Source organism: Salmo salar, chromosome 22, assembly GCF_965601325.2.
Source record: "Salmo salar chromosome 22, fSalSal1, whole genome shotgun sequence".
In the NCBI taxonomy this organism is placed as follows: Eukaryota; Metazoa; Chordata; class Actinopteri; order Salmoniformes; family Salmonidae; genus Salmo; species Salmo salar.
Genome location: NC_138312.1, coordinates 14,178,579 through 14,197,963, shown reverse-complemented (window position 1 = coordinate 14,197,963; position 19,385 = coordinate 14,178,579). Strand labels below are relative to the sequence as shown.

At 51.1% G+C, this 19,385-nt stretch overlaps 1 protein-coding gene across 1 annotated transcript in view; it reads left to right on the top strand.

The window, feature by feature from the left end:
- The window catches only part of LOC106582813 (forkhead box protein J3), an 85,435-nt gene that overhangs the window by 52,932 nt on the left and 13,118 nt on the right, over window positions 1-19,385 (top strand). The window contains exons 3-6 of the mRNA XM_014166268.3: window positions 774-848; window positions 5,238-5,321; window positions 7,581-7,682; window positions 18,026-18,154. Of these exons, the coding sequence (XP_014021743.1) occupies window positions 774-848; window positions 5,238-5,321; window positions 7,581-7,682; window positions 18,026-18,154 (390 nt within the window). The remainder of the gene's footprint in view (window positions 1-773; window positions 849-5,237; window positions 5,322-7,580; window positions 7,683-18,025; window positions 18,155-19,385) is intronic.

Genomic DNA, 19,385 nt, shown 5'->3' with positions numbered 1-19,385 from the left:
CCGACTCGTCTGAGGATCTCAAAGGTTTTTTGTGCGGCCGTCTGTCAATGCTAAAATGGTGTGGAGATGTGTGCGTTTGGCTCGTCCGTTAAGCCCGTGGCTGGCCCAGCTCCAGCTGATTCCAGGAGGCTGGCCGGCTCCACCCTAACTGTTACTAAACCAGGAGCACCACTCTACAGCCATCGTCATGGCTGCTTCGAGTCCCCGACCAGGCAGATATATCAGCCTCTGTGGGTGAGGAATAGCTAACATCATAATGAGTTAAGTTTCAGAATGATCTACATAATTTATCCCCCCCCCCCCCCCCCCCAAGGAGACTTGTGTAGCGTTAATTAATATCAGGCGTCGTCCCAGTGAGGGATTCATTTGGGATGCGTGTCTCTTAATTCAAGCTGAGCTTTGATTGTTGGCGCCCATGTAATTTGAGAAGTAGTAGAAGCCAGTCTGCTGTTACCGGGTAGATTAGGCCCTATGTCTTCCTGGTAGCTTTGTCCTGGTCCAGTGACAATCAGTGTGTAGACTGACATCTAGTCACAGATATAGCAGTTTATTTTAAGGTGTCATTCTAAAACAAGTGTATCTTGACAGGAAATGGGACTTGACACCAAAGCATGACGTTTACTATGCTACCAAGGTTCCTGTTTTGTCTTTCTCACAATGTCACAGCCTCTGTGGCTATGACATGCTCTCTGCTCAAAGACACGACCTCTTCCCTTTTTAATGTGATTTATTTTTTTATCTCTAACCCCAAATTTCTCTCTCTCTCCCTACAGAACTCAATACGGCACAATCTGTCATTGAACAAGTGTTTTCTCAAAGTGCCTCGCTCCAAAGACGACCCAGGAAAGGTAAGACGACCGTGTTTTATTCAAACCCAACATACAGAGATGACTGTAAACGTAGCGGAAATAAGCAGCTGGTGTCCACAGACAGACCTACCAGTCCTCCAATATGATCTAATGCTATCTGCATGAGAAACATGTTGGCTGTGAACGCCTGCCAGTGCTCTGACAGTCTGGAAATGCATGGCATGCTCGTAATCTATTATGAATGTTCCACCCCCTCAAAATTGCATGGCAAATGTAAAGACCGTGTTAGTCTGCCCTGCTGGTCTAAAAAAAAATATAATAAGTACGAAGATGTGGTAATAAGTCATTGTCCTTGTGGGAACAGTCCATAATAAGGCCGTAGTCAGTGCATTTCGAGTAACGCCCCAAAAGTACCTCTCGGGCTGGGTTATGAGGAGAAAAGCCCTCAGCTCAGCACTTAGGGTGAGAGGAGAGGGAGGCCACGCTGACACATACAGCACCTGCCTTTCCTGCCCTCTCTCAGGCCGGCAGGGACTGCTATGACATCACCAGCTCCCATACCAGCCTGTTTTACCACACAATCTCTCACCCTGTCACTTGTCTTACTAGTATCTCTCACTGCGCTTTGTTTCTCACGTGGTTGGACCATGTGGGCCTATATTTGGTGTATCCTGGTTATGTGAATTGGTCGACCCGTATGTAAGAGTTTTTGTCTGGCGAACAGGCACATGAACAGGCACACAGTGGCTTGAAGAGCTACGCCAAGCTATGTACTGTAGAGGTTGGGGACTGAATGCTAATTTCATGTTTTGCTGTAATCCTCTGATATTGACACTCCTGGGAGCTGCACTAAATACAAAATAATCTATTGCTGTGTGGATCCCATTCCAAATGCATGGCCAACTTAATTTGGAATTTTCCTCACTCCCTTCCCCCCCTCCCCCCCCCCCGAAGACAACTTCAAAGAAGTGCTAGCCTCTAGATAGGTTCCATCAGTATTGTAATGTGGCAGGAATATGAGCACTGCTGGTCGGATGAGATAGGAGAGCACCGTGTCTACCTCTGAGATGGAGAGCGAGATGACACGCGTGGCGTACTCCTTCACCGTTACGGCTCCCACTGCAGAGACCTATTTATTTCACATGTTAACCGGTTAGGCATGCTAAATGTGCACCGTGATTACAACAAGAAATAGGTTGACATACAATACTGTAGGTAAATCACCAGCCTCTGAGAGAAACAGGTAATCAGGGCTTCTGGTGGAATCATCACATGTCCATCATGGCATTTTGTGTAGAGACTACATGGATCATAGAGCTTAGTTTTCCTTACAGTTGTAGCTTATGTTATGGACAGACATTCTTGCTGTGCCGGCTTCACTATGATGCAGTGTATTTGTGATTTTATTTAAGAAGTCTTTATGGGTGTTTTTTTTTCTCTCTCTCTTCCCCCCGTCGAGTCTCGAGGGGCGTGTGGAGAAATGCAGAAACTCCCGAAGGGTTTCTGCTTAAAGATTTTTTTTGCCTAATTAAAAGAAACGCCGCCCGTCTCTCCACCGGCACAGTGAGTCTGAGTCTACCAAGAGCTCTAATTGAAACAGTTAACCCCAAAATCCTCATACATCTAGCAGTGAACCAGATGCTTTGATCAAAACACGCAGCTCACCTTCAGACGTCCTTAGACGTTTCTCTGTCCGTTACTCTCAGCCTCTTGCAGTGAAGACCAACATCGTCAAATACACCAATAATGGAATTGAGCTACAGAACAGTGAGTATAATGAGATTTATACTCACATATACAGTTGAAGTATGAAGTTTACATACTCCTTAGCCAAATACATTTAAACTCAGTTTTTCACAATTCCTGACATTTAATCCTAGTAAAAATTCCCTGTCTTAGGTCAGTTAGGATCACCACTTTATTTTAAGAGTGTGACATGTCAGAATAACAGTAGAGTGATTTATTTCAGCTTTTATTTCTTTCATCACATTCCCAGTGGGTCAGAAGTTTACATACACTCAATTAGTATTTGGTAGCATTGCCTTTAAATTGTTAAACTTGGGTCAAACGTTTTGGGTAGCCTTCCACAAGCCTCCCACAATAAGTTGGGTGTATTTTGGCCCATTCCTCCTGACAGAGCTGGTGTAACTGAGTCAGGTTTGTAGGCCTCCTTGCTCGCACATGGTTTTTCATTTCTGCCCACAAATTTTCTATAGGATTGAGGTCAGGGCTTTGTGATGGCCACTCCAATACCTTGACTTGATTGCCATTTTGCCACAACTTTGGAAGTATGCTTGGGGTCATTGTCCATTTGGAAGACCCATTTGCGACCAAGCTTTAACTTCCTGACTGTCTTGAGATGCTGCTTCAATTCATCCGCATAATTTTCCTGCCATCTATTTTGTGAAGTGCACCAGTCCCTCCCGCAGTAAAGCACCCCCACAACATGATGCTGCCCACCCCTGTGCTTCACAGGGTTTGGATGGTGTTCTTCGCTTGCAAGCCTCCCCCTTTCCTCCAAACATAACGATGGTCATTATGGCCAAACAGTTCTATTTTTGTTTCATCAGACCAGAAAAGTACGATCTTTGTCCCCATGTGCAGTTGCAAACTGTAGTCTGGCTTTTTTTCTGGCGGTTTTGGAGCAGTGGCTTCTTCCTTGCTGAGCGGCCTTTCAGGTTGTCAATAAAGATACTTGTATACCTGTTTCCTCCAGCATCTTCACAAGGTCCTTTGCTGCTCTTCTAGGATTGATTTGCACTTTTCGCACCAAAGTACATTAATCTCTAGGAGACAGAACGCGTCTCCTTCCTGAGCGGTATGACGGCTGCGTGATCCCATGGTGTTTATACTTGCGTACTATTGTTTGTACAGATGAATGTGGTACCTTCAGGCATTTGGAAATTGCTCCCAAGGATGCACCAGACTTGTGGAGGTCTGCAATTCTTTTTGAGGTCTTGGCTGATTTCTTTTGATTTCCCCATGATGTCAAGTAGAGGCACTGAGTTTGAAGGTAGGCCTTGAAATACATCCACGGGTACACCTCCAATTGACTCAAATGACGTCAATTAGCCTATCAGAAGCTTCTAAAGCCATGACATTTTCTGGAATTATCCACGCTGTTTAAGGGCACAGTCAACTTAGTGCATGTAAACTTCTGACCCACTGGAATTGTGATGCAGTGAATTATAAGTGACGTAATCTGTCTGTAAACAATTGTTGGAAAAATTACTTGTCATGCACAAAGTAGATGTCCTAACCGACTTGCCAAAGCTATAGTTTGTTAACAAGAAATGTGTGTTGTTGAAAAACTAGTTTTAATGACTCCAACCTAAGTGTATGTGAAGTTCTGACTTCAACTGTATATTATTACTGCTTCTTTATCTCTGGTTAATTTGCACTGTGAATTATTCTCCCTCTGAGGGATACACTAATTGACCCCAAGCTTTGAAAATATTAAAACATATTTTCTCAACATTGTATTGTTGCAGCAGTGGGGTTAAAGTTGCAGTGTTTCAAAATGAAAGCTAGGAGAGAAACACAGGACCGTGCTTTAGATGGCAGTAGTACCGTGACGACTATGAAAGGGGCCTACTACGGGACACGTGTTGTATGGATTACTTTAGACACAGGTTGTTGCAACAGTACTTCTCTTCTGTTGTCTAGACTGACAATTTCTCTGTCAATATCAATTATTCTCTCTGCTGAGGAAGTCATTTTAAAGGTCCTGATCTCACTTCCCCGGACAATTGTGAATGATTTTATCAGGAGTAATATAAAATATTTTTTGAAATCACAACTTGTAATGGCCTGGGGGTGAGAATCTCATTTTAACCACTGTAAGCAGTGTTGCCTGTGGCTTCACGGAGGAACGCCATTGAAAAATGAATTAAATGTGGCCGAATGCAGAGATAAATAATGCAGCCAGGGGGTGGAGTTGTGTGGAGCCTCCGAGCCAGCAGGTCTATTCTCTCCTTGATTAGCTGGGCTCAGACATGAACAGAAACCCAACGCGCTGCTCCCGCGCCTGGCGACAGCAGGCCAGCTACACCTGGACACACTAGCACTGCTTCTCAGAGGGGTTTACCAGTTCAACAGCCCCAGTCTCTAACTAAAGAGCACCAGAGACAAAGGGAAGCCTTACCACAAAACACAGCTCCCTTAAAAGTACAAACAAAACCCACGCGCACACTTAATACCCACACAGGTTGACTGTTATACTTTTTGTTTTTTTGTGGGTGGCGTTTTGCTAACATTTTGTCAAAGCACTAATGTGGCAGTTCCAAAAAGAAGTCTGATGCTTTTACTCTTTGTCCTGAGATGGAAAGCCATCACGTTCGTTGCTAACATCCCGGTGGTGTGAGGCCAGGCAAGGCCTTGTCTGTTTTGTTCTTTACTGCGGTGCTCAATGGTCCTCTCTCTCCACAGGGCTCCTACTGGGCCATCGACACCAACCCAAAGGAAGACGCCTTGCCCACGCGGCCGAAGAAGAGGCCACGGTCCGGAGAGAGGGTAAGTCCTCCAGACAACACACCCTGATTCTTTGTCTTCATACAGTTGTAGATACCCTCACTTAACACATGCCATTATTTACATGCACTACATGACTAAAAGTATGTGGACACCTGCTCGTCGAACATCTCATTGCAAAATTATGGGCATTAATATGGAGTTGGTCCCCCCTTTGCTGCTATAACAGCCTCCACTCTTCTGGGAAGGCTTCCCATTAGATGTTCGAACATTGCTGCAGGGACTTGCTTCCATTCAGCCACAAGAGCATTAGTGAGGATAGGCATTGATGTTGGGAGATTAGGTTGGCTTGCAGTCAGTGTTCCAATTCATCCCACAGGAGTTAGATGGGGTTGAGGTAAAGGCTCAGTGCAGGCCAGTCTAGTTCTTCCACATTGATCTCGACAAACCATTTCTGTATGGACCTTGCTTTGTGCATGGGGAATTGTCATGCTGAAACAGGAAAGGGCCTTCCCCAAACTGATTCCACGAAGTTGGAAGCACAGAATCATCTAAAATGTCAATGTATGCTGTTATTAATTTCCCTTCACTGGAACTAAGGGGCGTAGCCCGAACCATGAAAAATGGCACCAGACCATTATTCCTCCTATGCATTGGGACAGGTAGCCTTCTCCTGGCGTCCGCCAGATTCAGCTGTCGCACTGCCAGATGGTGAAGCGTGATTCATCACTCCAGAGAACGCCTTTCCACTGCTCCAGAGTGCAATGGCGGCGAGCTTGACACCACTCCAGCCGGCTTTTGGCATTGCTCATGGTGATTTTAGGCTTGTGTGCGGCTGCACGGCCATGGAAACCCATTTCATGAAGCTCCCGATGAACAGTTCTTGTGCTGACGTTGCTTCCAGAAGCAGTTCGGAACTCAGTAGTGAGTGTTGCAACCGAGGACAGGCTTTTCCTTTTTTTTTTTTCTTCGCGCTTCAGCGCTCGGCAGTTCTGTGAGCTTGTTGTGGCCTACCACTTCACGGCTGGGCCTACCGCTTCACAGTAACAGCACTTACAGTTGACCAGGGCAGAAATGTAACAACGGTGCCACGTTGAGTCACTGAGCTCTCCAGTAAGGCCGTTCTACTGCCAATGTTTGTCTATGGAGATTGCATGTCTGTGTGCCTTTATTATTATTTATTTTTTTACACCTGTCAAGAACGGGTGTGGCTGAAATAGCCAGGTCCACATACTTTTGTGTGTGTATATACAATTATTTTTTTTAAAACATCAATTAATGTCCTCTGGCTGGTTATTCTGAGTGGGAGCGTTTGTCTTTTAATTATGCATGAGTCGTGTCCAGTGTAATAATACTGGTTTAGTCAACTGCCCAGATTGACCTGGCTCCGAGGCATCCATCCCTTCCTCCCTGGCTACTGCAGTCTGGCCTCCCCTGTGTGGCCCGCTATAGGCTACAAGAGACATGTGAGGCTTCGGTTGAAACACTGAGACGAAGACACAAAGACTCACAGCGGAAAGGCAAACCCACTCACTCCGTTAACCACCCACGTGTGTGTGTGTCTGTCTATATGTGTGCCTCCGTTTGTCTATCTGTGGTTGTAAGATAGGGAGAGGGATAGAGCAACGCACATTCCATTCTATGCGTGTGTGACACACGCTGTGTAAATGAGCTTAAATATAGTCATTGTTGTGTAATTCAAAAGCATGACAAATGCACAGTGTTCACTCTCTCTCAAGTTTGTACATGTATGTTGTGTTGGTATGACACGTGCGCGCCATCCTCCCCTACAGTTTTGACTGGCTGCCTACAAGGCATCCCATTAAGTCCTCCGACATTAGAAATTGTGAAATCTCATTTATGTTTATCATGAATTAAAAATGGTATTGTTGCCAGCCAATCCTCTTACAGTAAGCAGTTTTGGGAGACAGGCGTGGTGGAGTTATCTCCCCCGACCGAGCGCCCGAGCCGTGCAGGGAGCAATGGGGGCTGTGCTCTTCTCTTCATCTCCTCTGGAAATATTTCAGATGTGACCTAAATAAAGGTGTTGCTCGTTTTTGTTTTCTAAATGGTCCTGGTGTATTTTCCATACTGGAGATCTGCATCCCTCCCTATTGCCTGGAAGGAAAACTAGCTTCCCAACAAACACGGCAACATGAGCGTTAGGACCTTTACCTCCGCCTATGGCTTGAGGTCCTGTATCATTCTGATAATTAGTTTAGAACGGTTGGTTTTTTTTGTGCTCCTTTATTTGATAATTAGCTAAAAGAGTGATTTTTATTTTTGGTCTCCCTCCTCCAGGCTTCCACACCGTACAGTCTGGAGTCGGAGTCTTTGGGAATGGACTGTATGATCTCTGGAAGTGCCTCTCCAACGCTGGCAATCAACACTGTGACAAACAAGGTACCTTCCCAGCATGCACCTGCACACACTGCACCGCCCTGACCCTCCCTCCTTACACCCAACCACCCACAGCTTATTCCCCCCCTGAGAGTAGCACTCAACTGGGATAAACACACACACACACACATTTACAGATTCTTTCCAGTACATCTCACACTAACGCACAGCTGCAATGCAGCACAAGAAGCACTGTATACAAAAATACTGTAGTGGTGAGTATGCGAGCGGAGTTGAGCGGTCAGAAATCCCCCTTTGTTGCTCACAGAACGGTCAATGTCCTTATCCTCGGCTCCGCAAAAAAAAAAAAATGCTGCTCCAAATGTTCTCAAATTTGGGATTTAAAAAATAATTTCATAGTCACCCCATCAACCATTTGGTTTTGAAGTAGGCTATCATAACAATCGTCAACAATTCAACATGTTGTAGGGCAGGCAATTCAACAAGGACCTACCTGATGTGTTAAATTGAATTATTTATTTTTTTCAATTGATAATCAGATACTTCAGTTGTAGCTGCGTCTCTGTGGCGCTCACATTTACAGTTGATGGACGGTTACAAACTTAGACTCCTCTTTTAACAATAGCCTGTATAGAAATCCAAACGTCTCCGTTGCTGCTGCATCGCCTCATTCGTTGTCTTGCCGTCAATAACACAGGCCGTGTGACCTATTTCTCCGTCGACTCACATCAACATCTCTGCGCATTAGTGGTGGGTTAGGCTAAATAAATACAACGCCAGGCCCTGATTTTTATTTTTTAAAGAACTGTGATGAAGGAAATGAAGCAAAATGCTGGGCAGAGCATGCCCAGAGCTCGTGGCTGACTGGTACCGGAGCAAAATTGGAGTGGGGGAGAAGGTCGAGCCAACATTTTTTTTAAATCCGCTCCAGACAAATTAGGCACGCTCCTCTCCAGCTTCATTCCACACACACACACACACACACACACACACACGCACACACACACAGCACCACATCTAGGGATTACTCGTACTGTGCGATACAGTATCGATACTTGGCCGTTCTGCAATATGATCGACACCACTACACACAGACTTTGCAATGTGATACTCTACACACAAGGGTTGGGGCTCAATTCAGGAAGTACACTGACATTTCTCATTTCCATGAAGAAAATGTCCAATTGGAATTTGGTTTACTTGTTGAGGAGAAATGGAACTGACCCCCAACCCCTTTGCCGACACACCTGGAAGTTGATGCCCAGTCCTCTGTCCTTCAGGTGTGGTTGGGGACATTACCCTCTCTGCTGCAGGGGTGTGTGTGTGTGGGTGGGGCCGATACTGCAGAGAGGGGGAGAAACCACAGGGACTGCAAGCTGTTGGCTCTGAGTGTGCTGTTCACTCTGATATTGAAATAGGCTTTTTAACCTTAAGCCCTCTCCTCTGGGCCCAGTGGGGGCAGCTCTCTGGAGTACTTTTTAAAAAGCCTGCAAGTCGCTTATTAATTTACTGCAGCAGGCATAAAAAAAGACTGGGTTTAATGTAAACGGGTGGGAGGCGCTGGTAGGTGTGGTGGGATGTGCAGTGTGTGTGTGTGTGTGTGTGTGTGTAAGTAAAATCAGTGTGCAGTTAGTCTTGTTTGTGTGAGTGGCTGCCCGTTGTCTTGGGGGGGGGGGGGGGGCACTGTAAACCCACACAAACCCACATGTCTGTCTTTCCTCCTCTCATCTCAACAAATAAGCACTTGTCATTGATTTGCCGGGGTTTCAAACCTCAGTTGGGCATTTTAACACGGACGTCCTCCACGGCATAACAACAGCCGTTAAGATTTCACACATGCTAAGAATCATGAGCAGGAAAACCAATCTTCTGAACATGCTCGCTCCAGGCAAGGTTACAGCAGGGCTGTGTGTGTGTGAGGATGTTATTATGTGTCTTTTTGTTCTCCTGCTTGTAACTGCTGCTATGCGAAGATCAAGTGGATAGGAGAAGTAGCAGCAGCAGATCGGAGCCCTGCTCTTGCCAGGGAGCTGGTTTCTCATTGTAGTACACTGTAAATACACAACTGGCCACGCCTCTTTCAGTGCACTGTGCCAAACCACAGGAATTCTCTCGCTCGCTCTCTCTCAAATTCCCGCCTTCTCTGAGAGGTCAGTGTGAGGTTGTCAGGGCTACAGAACCAGCGATAGATACCACTATCCCGCAGACATTTCTCAAGTTAGCCCTCTTCCTCTCGCTCTCGTTCCCTCTGAAACAAACGCACATCGTTTCTCTGTTCTGAGGTAGCCGTTTGCAGTGGCGTGAAGGAGACGGAAGTCGGGCACTAGTGTGATAAAGGAAGGGGGATTGTAGGAAGACGTGTGTTTACTGAGGAAACGTCTGGCCCTGTGCTTTGCTTCTCTCCCTCTTAAATCCCCTGAAGAGGGATTCTGCAGAACACTGGCTGGCATTGTCAGCGACACCTGGGTGAATCTCGCTTTGATTTCATAATCCGTGTCTCATGCTCCAGATTAGACTCTCATGTAAAAGACACCCCTGGCTTTTTACCTAATTCATGGCTAAGAATATCACACACTGACTCGCTACCACCAAACACGCATCAGGAGTTATTGTTGAGGGAGTTGCTGCGTGTGCGCTGCGCACATGGGGGGGCTGGGGAGCTGTGTTGAGGCTGTGTGTGTGGGGGGGGTGAGCTGTGTGTGTGGGGGGGGGGTGAGCTGTGTGTGGGGGGGGGGGGGTGAGCTGTGTGTGTGTGGGGGGGGGGGTGAGCTGTGTGTGTGGGGGGGGGGGTGAGCTGTGTGTGTGGGGGGGGGTGAGCTGTGTGTGTGTGGGGGGGTGAGCTGTGTGTGTGTGTGTGGGGGGGGTGAGCTGTGTGTGTGTGTGTGGGGGGGAGGTGAGCTGTGTGTGTGGGGGGGAGGTGAGCTGTGTGTGTGTGTGGAGGGGAGGTGAGCTGTGTGTGTGTGTGGGGGGAGGTGAGCTGTGTGTGTGTGTGGGGGGGAGGTGAGCTGTGTGTGTGTGTGTGGGGGGGAGGTGAGCTGTGTGTGTGTGTGTGGGGGGGAGGTGAGCTGTGTGTGTGTGTGTGGGGGGGAGGTGAGCTGTGTGTGTGTGTGGGGGGGAGGTGAGCTGTGTGTGTGTGTGGGGGGGAGGTGAGCTGTGTGTGTGTGTGTGGGGGAGGTGAGCTGTGTGTGTGTGTGGGGGGGAGGTGAGCTGTGTGTGTGTGGGGGGGGGAGGTGAGCTGTGTGTGTGTGGGGGGGGGAGGTGAGCTGTGTGTGTGTGGGGGGGGGGAGGTGAGCTGTGTGTGTGTGGGGGGGGGGAGGTGAGCTGTGTGTGTGTGGGGGGGGGGAGGTGAGCTGTGTGTGTGTGTGGGGGGGGGAGGTGAGCTGTGTGTGTGTGGGGGGGGGGGGGTGAGCTGTGTGTGTGTGTGGGGGGGGGGTGAGCTGTGTGTGTGTGTGGGGGGGGAGGTGAGCTGTGTGTGTGTGTGTGTGGGGGAGGTGAGCTGTGTGTGTGTGGGGGGGGGGTGAGCTGTGTGTGTGTGTGTGGGGGGAGGTGAGCTGTGTGTGTGTGTGTGGGGGGAGGTGAGCTGTGTGTGTGTGTGGGGGGGGGGTGGTGTGTGTGGGGGGGGAGGTGAGCTGTGTGTGTGTGTGGGGGGGAGGTGAGCTGTGTGTGTGTGGGGGGGAGGTGAGCTGTGTGTGTGTGGGGGGGAGGTGAGCTGTGTGTGTGTGGGGGGGAGGTGAGCTGTGTGTGTGTGTGTGGGGGGGAGGTGAGCTGTGTGTGTGTGTGTGGGGGGGAGGTGAGCTGTGTGTGTGTGTGTGGGGGGGAGGTGAGCTGTGTGTGTGTGTGTGTTGGAGGTGAGCTGTGTGTGTTGGAGGTGAGCTGTGTGTGTGTGTGTGTGTGTGGGGGGGAGGTGAGCTGTGTGTGTGTGGGGGGGGGAGGTGAGCTGTGTGTGTGTGTGGGGGGGAGGTGAGCTGTGTGTGTGTGTGGGGGGGAGGTGAGCTGTGTGTGTGTGTGGGGGGGAGGTGAGCTGTGTGTGTGTGGGGGGGGGAGGTGAGCTGTGTGTGTGTGGGGGGGGGGAGGTGAGCTGTGTGTGTGTGTGGGGGGGGAGGTGAGCTGTGTGTGTGTGTGGGGGGGAGGTGAGCTGTGTGTGTGTGTGTGTGTGTGTGTGGGGGGGAGGTGAGCTGTGTGTGTGTGGGGGGGAGGTGAGCTGTGTGTGTGTGTGGGGGGGAGGTGAGCTGTGTGTGTGTGGGGGGGAGGTGAGCTGTGTGTGTGTGTGTGTGGGGGGGGAGGTGATCTGTGTGTGTGTGTGTGTGTGGGGGGGGAGGTTAGCTGTGTGTGTGTGGGGGGGGAGGTTAGCTGTGTGTGTGTGGGGGGAGGTGAGCTGTGTGTGTGTGGGGGGGGAGGTGAGCTGTGTGTGTGTGTGTGTGTGGGGGGGGGGTGAGCTGTGTGTGTGTGGGGGGGGGGTGAGCTGTGTGTGTGTGGGGGGGGGTGAGCTGTGTGTGTGGGGGGGGGGTGAGCTGTGTGTGTGTGGGGGGGGGGTGAGCTGTGTGTGGGGGGGGGGGTGAGCTGTGTGTGTGTGTGGGGGGAGCTGTGTGTGTGTGGGGGGGGGAGGTGAGCTGTGTGTGTGTGTGGGGGGGGGGTGAGGTGAGCTGTGTGTGTGTGTGGGGGGGGTGAGCTGTGTGTGTGTGTGGGGGGGAGATGAGCTGTGTGTGTGTGTGGGGGGGAGGTGAGCTGTGTGTGTGTGGGGGGGAGGTGAGCTGTGTGTGTGTGGGGGGGAGGTGAGCTTTGTGTGTGTGTGGGGGGGAGGTGAGCTGTGTGTGTGGGGGGGAGGTGAGCTGTGTGTGTGTGGGGGGGAGGTGAGCTTTGTGTGTGTGGGGGGGAGGTGAGCTTTGTGTGTGTGTGGGGGGGAGGTGAGCTTTGTGTGTGTGTGGGGGGGAGGTGAGCTGTGTGTGTGTGGGGGGGAGGTGAGCTGTGTGTGTGTGGGGGGGAGGTGAGCTGTGTGTGTGTGGGGGGGAGGTGAGCTGTGTGTGTGTGGGGGGGAGGTGAGCTGTGTGTGTGTGGGGGGGAGGTGAGCTGTGTGTGTGTGGGGGGAGGTGAGCTGTGTGTGTGGGGGGGAGGTGAGCTGTGTGTGTGGGGGGGAGGTGAGCTGTGTGTGGGGGGGAGGTGAGCTGTGTGTGTGGGGGGGAGGTGAGCTGTGTGTGTGTGGGGGGGGAGGTGAGCTGTGTGTGTGGGGGGGAGGTGAGCTGTGTGTGTGTGTGGGGGGGAGGTGAGCTGTGTGTGTGTGTGGGGGGGGTGAGCTGTGTGTGTGTGTGGGGGGGAGGTGAGCTGTGTGTGTGTGTGGGGGGGAGGTGAGCTGTGTGTGTGTGTGTGGGGAGGTGAGCTGTGTGTGTGTGGGGAGGTGAGCTGTGTGTGGGGGGGGGAGGTGAGCTGTGTGTGTGTGTGTGTGGGGGGGAGGTGAGCTGTGTGTGTGTGGGGGGGAGGTGAGCTGTGTGTGGGGGGTTAGCTGTGGGGAGTGAGCTTTGTGTGTGTGTCTGGGGGGGTGAGCTGTGTGTGTGTGGGGGGGAGGTGAGCTGTGTGTGTGTGTGTGGGGGGAGGTGAGCTGTGTGTGTGTGTGTGGGGGGAGGTGAGCTGTGTGTGTGGGGGGAGGTTGAGCTGTGTGTGTGTGGGGGGAGGTTGAGCTGTGTGTGTGTGTATGTGTGGGGGGGGGTTGACCTGTGTGTGTGTGGGGGGGGTTGAGCTGTGTGTGTGGGGGGGTTGAGCTGTGTGTGTGTGGGGGGTTGACCTGTGTGTGTGTGGGGGGGGGGGGGTTGACCTGTGTGTGTGTGTGGGGGGGGGGTTGACCTGTGTGTGTGTGTGTGTGTGGGGGGTTGACCTGTGTGTGTGTGTGTGTGTGTGGGGGGTTGACCTGTGTGTGTGTGTGTGTGTGGGGGGTTGAGCTGTGTGTGTGTGTGTGGGGGGTTGAGCTGTGTGTGTGTGGGGGGGTGAGCTGTGTGTCAGTGGGGGGTGAGCTGTGTGTCTGTGGGGGGTGAGCTGTGTGTGTGTGGGGGGGTGAGCTCTGTGTGTGTGTGTGGGGTGAGCTGTGTGTGTGTGTTGGGTGAGCTGTGTGTGTGTGTGGGGGGGGTGAGCTTTGTGTGTGTGGGGGTGGTGAGCTTTGTGTGTGTGGGGGGGTAGTGAGCTTTGTGTGTGTGGGGGGGGTGAGGTGTGTGTGGGGGGGGTGAGGTGTGTGTGTGTGTGGGTGTGAGCTTTGTGTGTGTGGGGGGGTAGTGAGCTTTGTGTGTGTGTGTGGGGGGGTGAGGTGTGTGTGGGGGGGTGAGGTGAGGTGTGTGTGTGTGGGGGGGTGAGGTGTGTGTGTGGGGGGGTGAGGTGTGTGTGTGTGGGGGGGTGTGAGGTGTGTGTGTGGGGGGGTGTGAGGTGTGTGTGGGGGGGTGTGAGGTGTGTGTCTGTGGGGTGGTGAGCTTTGTGTGTGTGGGGGTGGTGAGCTTTGTGTGTGTGTGGGGGTGGTGAGCTTTGTGTGTGTGTGGGGGGGTAGTGAGCTTTGTGTGTGTGTGGGGGGGTAGTGAGCTTTGTGTGTGTGTGGGGGGGTGAGGTGAGGTGTGTGTGTGGGGGGGGTGAGGTGTGTGTGGGGGGGTGGTGAGCTTTGTGTGTGTGTGGGGGGGTAGTGAGCTTTGTGTGTGTGTGGGGGGGTGAGGTGTGTGTGTGTGTGTGGGGGGGGTGAGGTGTGTGTGGGGGGGTGAGGTGTGTGTGGGGGGGTGAGGTGTGTGTGTGGGGGGGTGGTGTGTGTGTGTGTGGGGGGGGGGTGAGGTGTGGGGGTGTGTGTGTGTGTGTGTGGGGGGGGTGAGGTGTGTGTGTGTGTGTGTGGGGGGGTGAGGTGTGTGTGTGGGGGGGTGAGCTGTGTGTGTGTGGGGGGGTGAGCTGTGTGTGTGTGGGGGGGGTGAGCTGTGTGTGTGGGGGGGGTGAGCTGTGTGTGTGGGGGGGTGAGCTGTGTGTGTGTGGGGGGGGTGAGCTGTGTGTGTGTGGGGGGGGGTGAGCTGTGTGTGTGTGGGGGGGGTGAGCTGTGTGTGTGGGGGGGTGAGCTGTGTGTGTGTGTGGGGGGGTGAGCTGTGTGTGTGTGTGGGGGGGTGAGCTGTGTGTGTGTGTGGGGGGGGGTGAGGTGTGTGTGTGTGTGTGTGTGGGGGGGTGAGGGGGGTGAGGTGTGTGTGTGTGTGTGGGGGGGGGGGTGAGGTGTGTGTGGGGGGGTGAGGTGTGTGGGGGGGGGTGAGGTGTGTGTGTGTGTGTGTGGGGGGGGGGGTGAGGTGTGTGTGTGTGTGTGTGGGGGGGTGAGCTGTGTGTGTGGGGGGTGAGCTGTGTGTGTGGGGGGTGAGCTGTGTGTGTGTGTGGGGGGGGGTTGGCTGTGTGGGAGGTGAGCTGGTGGGGTGTGTGTGGGGGGTGAGCTGGGTGGGGTGTGGGGGGGTTGAGTGCTGTGTGGGTGAGCTGTGAGGTGGGCTGTGTTTGTGGGGGGGGGAGGTGTGTGTGTGTGTGGGGGGGGGTGAGCTGTGTGTGTGTGGGGGGGGTGAGCTGTGTGTGTGTGTGTGGGGGGGTGAGCTGTGTGTGTGTGTGGGGGGGGGGGGTGAGCTGTGTGTGTGTGTGGGGGGGTGAGCTGTGTGTGTGTGTGGGGGGGTGAGCTGTGTGTGTGTGTGGGGGGGTGAGCTGTGTGTGTGGGGGGGGTGAGGTGTGTGTGGGGGGTGAGGTGTGTGTGTGTGGGGGGGGGTGAGGTGTGTGTGTGTGTGGGGGGTGAGGTGTGTGTGGGGGGTGAGGTGTGTGTGGGGGGGTGAGGTGTGTGTGTGTGTGTGGGGGGCTGAGGTGTGTGTGTGTGGGGGGGGGTGAGGGGGGTGAGGTGTGTGTGTGTGGGGGGGGGGGGTGAGGTGTGTGTGTGTGTGTGGGGGGGGGGGTGAGCTGTGTGTGTGGGGGGTGAGGTGTGTGTGTGTGTGGGGGGGTTGGCTGTGTGGGAGGTGAGCTGGTGGGGTGTGTGTGGGGGGTGAGCTGGGTGGGGTGGGGGGGGGGAGTGCTGTGTGGGTGAGCTGTGAGGTGGGCGATGTGTGTGTGTGGGGGGGGGAGGTGTGTGTGTGGGGGGGGGGGGGGAGCAGTGCATGTGTCTGAGAGACATGATGACATTGAGTGTTGGTCTGTGACTGTGTGGGGTACATGCTCAAGTGGGCGTCTTGACTCCCTGGTCTCTAGGGTCTGTTTAAACCCACAGAGCAGTGATGTTTGGAAATCATCACACTTTATGGATGAGGAGAGTAAAAATAGATTTATGGCGAGCAGCTTAAGGCTAAAAGCCTCTTTTATGACTTCATTACACATACCATTTATATTTCTGCAGCGTACTGAGTTTGATCAGCATTGTAGTGCTGATTCTCAGACGTGCCTAAGCCCTCAGTCTTAGCCGCTCATTGAGTTCCCCATTCACGCTAATGAACACTGGAGCCCAGCCCACACTGAGTGGTGGAAGGCTAGAGTCGACTAATGAGCTTCTCTTGCATCCCCTTCCCCCACCCCACACACACACAATACAATACAATACAATGCTGAATTCAATGCTCTCTCTTCTGACTGTTGTCATTAAAGCACAACATTTGTGTCATTCTCTAGCTGAGAAATTGAGAGCTTAGAATGACAGACAGATCAAACTGAGTTAAGAGGTGTCTGTGCTCAGACTGGCAACATAACAATAAGGACAACAGCTCGATCTGGGTTTGAATGTTATTTGTTTTCTTTCATAATAGATAATACGTACTTTGAGCGTTTGGTTTGATTCAGCTTTCCTGGTTTGAGATTTGCTGGGTTTTCACTTTTGACTTCCATTGTGCCCGTCATGCTCAATCACGCACAAGTACTGGAGGGCAGTCAGGCCTGGACTTCCCTCTGGCCTCAGAAAGGAAAGCAGCCATGTCCTGCTGTTGTCTGTTAGACAGAGGGAGCTATAGAGAGGGGAGGGCGCAGGCAGGGCCACAGACACTCGGCCCAAGGGCTGCATGTCTCATTGTGCAGAGCACAGAGCCCAGCCTTGTTCCACTCAGCCTGATGAGCAGGCAGCCCCGACCGGCCACTGGGCAAGACTCAGATTCATCACCAGCACCATCCAGGCTGAGGCTGCCAAGATCTGCATGGTCTGTCACACCAGTGTTTCCCCAAGGATTTTTTTCAGCTGCGGTGGTGTAGTTAGTGGGGGGAGGGTTTAGAGGCCTTCTTGGATGCAGAGACACAATGTTGCTATTTCTAAGGCAAATTTCCTGCAATTCTACACATTTTGCCATGGCTTATGCCTTGTTCTTATAATGTTTGAGTCACTCAGATAGCATAGAAAAATCTATGGGGCCCCATGCCATTTTTGGAATTTCTGATACTCTGTGACTCTTTGTTTTTATTTTGGTGATTGTTAGTTCTCAAAGATCTTATTTACAAAATGTGTGTGTGTGTGTGTGTGTGTGTGTGTGTGTGTGTGTGTGTGTGTGTGTTCATTATCTTTTCTACATACTTTATCTGTTTTAGTCGTTTACGTTTTCACTGAAAACATTATACCAACCCAAGTTTAGTATTTTTTTTATTGTAAAAAATGTTGCGGTGGTGGCCACAATGTGTATGAGAAGAAACCCTGCACACACACCAGCTAGCAGCATCCCACATAGCTGCCATTCCACACAATGGAAAAAACTGAACGCAACAGCTATTCTCTCCGGATCTCATTATATTCATTACCAGATTGTTTCTACCACCAATGCTACTTATTTGCGGTCTGTTGTGTTATGCCACAATACACTTTTTTCCCCTTAGCGAAACCTTTTTCAGATGATGATAATAAAGTGTTTAAGTGCTCTGGCTGCTTGCGTTGCTGTATTGAAAGGTCATGGTCTCGGTTGCGTTGAAGACCTTTGTTGGCTGTCCCAAACCGATTTGCGCACTGTGAGCAGATGGGTCTGACACAGCCAGTAGTGTGACCTTTAGTGAAGAAGGGGGCGGTCCCACTTTACCTACCCAGAGAGAAGAGCCTTTACCTGGACACTCATTCAGAAGGGCCCCCTGGGGCTCTGCTCTGCTGGCTGTGTAGCCTCAGTAAAGGTGTTCCAGGCCAGCCACCATCTCGGTTCAGAGAAAGCACTCTGCAGTAATGACAAGTGATAACATCCAGTACACAAAAGCTTTACGCGCACACAGGTATCGAATTCCTAGACACACAAGCCAAATTCAGTTTGTTACGGAGCCAAACTGATTTGCATGCATTTTTACCATCAGAATGATAATGATTTTAGATGGCATGCAGTCATTGCATAAAAACCCTGTTGGTGGATCTCCAGGATGTGTGATGTGTGATATGCAAGAAAAGCTAATGCAGTGCCTTCATCTTATTTCAGGTGGCATTATACAACCCAGATCAGGATGGGAGTGACAGCCCAAGAAGCAGCCTTAACAACAGCCTGTCTGACCAGAGTCTGGCCTCAGTCAATCTTAACAGTGTTACCAACGTGCACAGCTACACACCGGTAAGACGTTGCACTGCAACCTCTAACCACATTGCAACAGCTCTACACACTTCTCAGACCAAGCACCGCAAACGACTACAAGATTCCAGCTAGATACAATTTAGACCATGTGCAGTGCATTCCGAAAGTATTCAGACCCCTTGACTTTATCCATATTTTGTTACGTTACACCCTTATTCTAAAATGGATTAAATAATTTTTGTTCCTTCATCAATCTACATAAAATACCTCATAATGACAAAGTGAAAACAGATTTACATTTAATTTTATTTGCACATTTAAAAAAAAACAAAAAAAATACCTTATTTACGTAAGAATTCAGACCCTTTGCTATGAGACTCGAAATTGAGCTCAAGTGCATCCTGTTTCCATTGATCATCCTTAATGTTTCTACAACTTGATTGTAGTCCACCTGGGGTAAATTCAATTGATTGGACATGATTTGGAAAGGCACACACCTGTCTATATAAGGTCCCACAGTTGACAGTGCTTGTCAGAGTAAAAACCAAGCCATGAGGTCAAAGGAATTGTCCTTTGAGCTCCGTAACAGGATTTCGTTAAAGCACAGATCTGGGGAAGGGTACCAAAACATTTCTACAGCATTGAAGGTCCCCAAGAACACAGTGGCCTCCATTCTTAATTGGAAGATGTTTGTAACCACCAAGACTCTTCCTAGAGCTCGCCTCCCGGCCAAACTGAGCAATCGGGGGAGTAGTGCCTTGGTCAGGGAGGTGACCAAGAACCTGATGGTCACTCTGACAGAGCTCCAGAGTTCCTCTGTGGAGATGGGAGAACCTTCCAGAATGACAACCATCTCTGCAGCACTCCACCAATCAGACATTTATGGTAGAGTGGTCAGACGGAAGCCACTCCTCAGTAAAAGGCACATGAGAACCAGCTTGGAGTTTTCCAAAAGGCACCTACATTTTCTCAGACCATGAGAAACAACATTCCCTGGTCTGATCTTTGGCCTGAATGCCAAGCATGACGTCTGGGGGGGAAACCTTGCGCCATCCCTATGGTGAAGCATGGTGGTGGCAGCATCATACTGTGGGAATGTTTTTCAGCGACAGGGACTGGGAGACTACTCAGGATCGAGGGGAAAGCTGAACGGAGCAAAGTACAGAGATCCTTGATGAAAACCTGCTCCAGAGCTGGGGCGAATATTCACCTTCCAACAGGACAACGACCCTAAGCACACAGCCAAGACAACGCAGGAGTGGCTTTGGGA